At 43.6% G+C, this 2806-nt stretch overlaps 1 protein-coding gene across 1 annotated transcript; it reads left to right on the top strand.

Moving 5' to 3' along the window:
* Positions 1-268: 268 nt before the first annotated feature.
* On the top strand, positions 269-1368 carry LOC139431069 (piggyBac transposable element-derived protein 4-like). The gene is made up of 2 exons (XM_071198637.1): positions 269-596; positions 1352-1368. The coding sequence occupies exons 1-2, from the start codon at positions 269-271 to the stop codon at positions 1366-1368; spliced, it is 345 nt and encodes a 114-aa protein (XP_071054738.1).
* The last annotated feature ends 1438 nt before the right edge of the window (positions 1369-2806 follow it).

Raw genomic sequence — 2806 nt, 5'->3', positions numbered from 1 at the left:
ATCTTACAGTGTTGGAGAATACGTACCATTGGACGAAATGCTGTGGTCATTCCGAGGACGTTGTAGTTTTAGGATGTACATATCTAACAAACCTGCAAAATGCGGGTTGAAGATTTTTGCTTTGGTAGACTCCAGAACATATTATACAACGAACCTCGAAATATATTGCGAAGTGCAGCCGGAAGGACCTTACAAAATACGTTACAAAACTAACGATGTTGTGGAGAGATTATGTAAATTAGTTATCAATTCTGGAAGGAATGTCACCATGGACAAGTGGTTCACTGGAATTGATATAATGGAAAAGATGTTGCCAGATCATCGTCTGACAGCTGTTGGAACTATTCGAAAAAACAAAAAACAGATACCTTATGCTTTCATACAACCTAAAAATAGAGATATACATTCCACTCTCGTTGATTTTTCAGAAAAAATCACCATCTTATCACATATTCCTAAGAAAAATAAATGTGTTCTATTGGCGTCAAGTTTCCATCATGATGACTTGGTTGATGATACAGAAAAAAAGAAACCTGACATGATTCACTTTTACAATCAAACCAAAGGTGGAGTGGATTCAGTTGACCAGTTATGTGGTAAGTATAACTGTGCTCGCAATACCAGGCGATGGCCAGGTATTGCGAAAAATGAGGGATCATGATACGAAAACCTACCTTCAAAATGCTGCAAAGGATGCACAAAATTTCAAATTCATATATGATAATTAAACTAATAATATTGTATGTGAAATTGATCGTGGGTTAAAACATACAAAAATGGAAAATTGAAAAAAGTTGGCTCCTATTGTTCGGACATTTCTATTCTGTGGTAGGCAAGGATTGGCCTTGAGAGGTCATCTGGATGATGGACCATTATTGAAAGATTTCCCTGTGGAAAATGATGAAAACTTTCGAGCGATCCTGCGTTTCGCAATCGAAAGTGGCGATGAAAATTTAAACAATCACCTAATGACGGCAGGTGAAAATGAGAGCTACATAGCAAAACCATCCAAAATGAAATAATCGAAGCGGCAGAGAAAATCATTACATCTAAACTGGTTCAACGCATATAGGATTCAAAATGTTTCTCGGCAATTGCGGACGAAACAACGGATGTCGGTGGCACCGAGTAGCCTTCAATTTATGCTCGATATGTGCGTTATGTATCTACAAATTATCAAATTTGTGAAGACTTTCTCTGCTTTGTTCCGGTTGTGGATGTCACTTGAATTGGTCTAGCAAATACGATATTGACTTCCTTGAGAGATTTGGGTGTGAATTTAAATTTTTTAAGAGGACAAGGTATATTTTAAATATTTTATCAATACATTTTTTTTTTCTTTTTTGCGCAGAGGGGAAAATGCATTAATGCACCCCGGCCTACTGTTGGCGCCTAGAGATGTCCGTAAGGTCACTTTATTTCGGCCGGTAGACTGGGACTCTCTGTGCATATCCAGTAAACCCCCCCCTCTCTTCTCCGGTACCACCCGTCAAGGGATTTCTTCGGAGGAATTTCGGTCCCAAGGGAGCGCACCCCTCCGTCTTCCTCTCTTCCAGGTGTACGCTGCTGGCTGACGGCTTCAGACGTATCGATCAACTCCAATGGTAAGTATGAAATTAAAAATTTCCGGGTTACTTTTATAATAATATTTGTTAAATTATAACTCACCGTGGTTGGAGGAGGGTTCTTCGGTCGCTAGGAAGCGCCTCCCTCCTTCTTCTACTCTCTCAAAGTCTAGTGACGGTGTCCATATCTTTCTTTTTTCTTGTCAGTATTTCGGTGACAAAAATAGTGACCTTATTCCACGTGTCCTCGGAAGCGAGCATTTGGACGACTATGGACTCGGAGTCGAAGGGGCCTACATCTATCACCAGGCGGTTTTTGACTTCGTCCTATTTTCTACAATGGAAGAAGGTGTGTTCGGCGTCGTCAGTTTCGCCGTCCAAATAATGGCACGTCGCGCTGTTAACCTTCCCCATGGTGTGGAGGTATTTGTTGAAACACCCATGGCTGGTGAGGAACTGGGTTAGGTAGAAATTAACCTCGCCGTGCTTTCTCTCCACCCAAGCAGAGACGTTAGTAATCAGGCGTGCAGTCCACCTGCCCCTTCTATCTTGATCCCACCGTTCCTGTCATGCGTCGTTGGTGCGCTTTGCGATCAGGCTCTTTAGTTCCGGGTTTTCCCTTGCTTCCCATCTTCTACGTTTCTCTTGCGCAAGAAGTGGTGGCTGGTGTTACTCCAGCCATTACTGAAACAGCTAGGCCGGAGACCGTTCTATAGGCGCTGGCTACTCGGAGCGCGCGTCTACGTTGTATCGCTTTTAGGCGCCTCCATGCTGTCGACCGGACTGTCGCAGACCAGACCTCGCTACCGTAAAGTAGTATGGAATTGGATACTTCCATCAACAATTTTCTTTTCGACGCCGTGAGCCCGCCGACGTTCGCCATCAGCCGCGAAAGGGATTACACCACTGTTGCGGCTTTATCGCAGACCGTTCTTAAATGTTTTGTAAAAGAGACCTTGCTGTCGATTGTCACGCCCAGTTATTTTATTGCCGTCGCGGTAGTGATATCATTGCTGCCGATCTTCAGTGGCACCTCCAGAGGGATTCTTCGCTTCGTGAGGAGAACGACTTCCGTTTTCTCTGATGCTAACTTCAACCCGCGATTGCTTGTCCAGATAAGTATCCGCCTCATGGTGCCGTTAGTTTTCAGCTGAGGCTCAAACGTGTCTCTGGCGAGAACCACGGCAGCTAAGTCATCGGCATATCCTATTAGGTGACAATTTTCAGGCATGGGTATTTTA

The sequence above is a fragment of the Onthophagus taurus genome, chromosome 8 (assembly GCF_036711975.1).
Source record: "Onthophagus taurus isolate NC chromosome 8, IU_Otau_3.0, whole genome shotgun sequence".
NCBI lineage: Eukaryota > Metazoa > Arthropoda > Insecta > Coleoptera > Scarabaeidae > Onthophagus > Onthophagus taurus.
This window is presented reverse-complemented; position numbering and strand designations above follow the sequence as displayed.

Excerpts from the sequence above, each read along its gene's own strand:
- LOC139431069 (XM_071198637.1), top strand. The coding sequence starts at position 269 with ATGGACAAGTGGTTCACTGGAATTGATATAATGGAAAAGATGTTGCCA.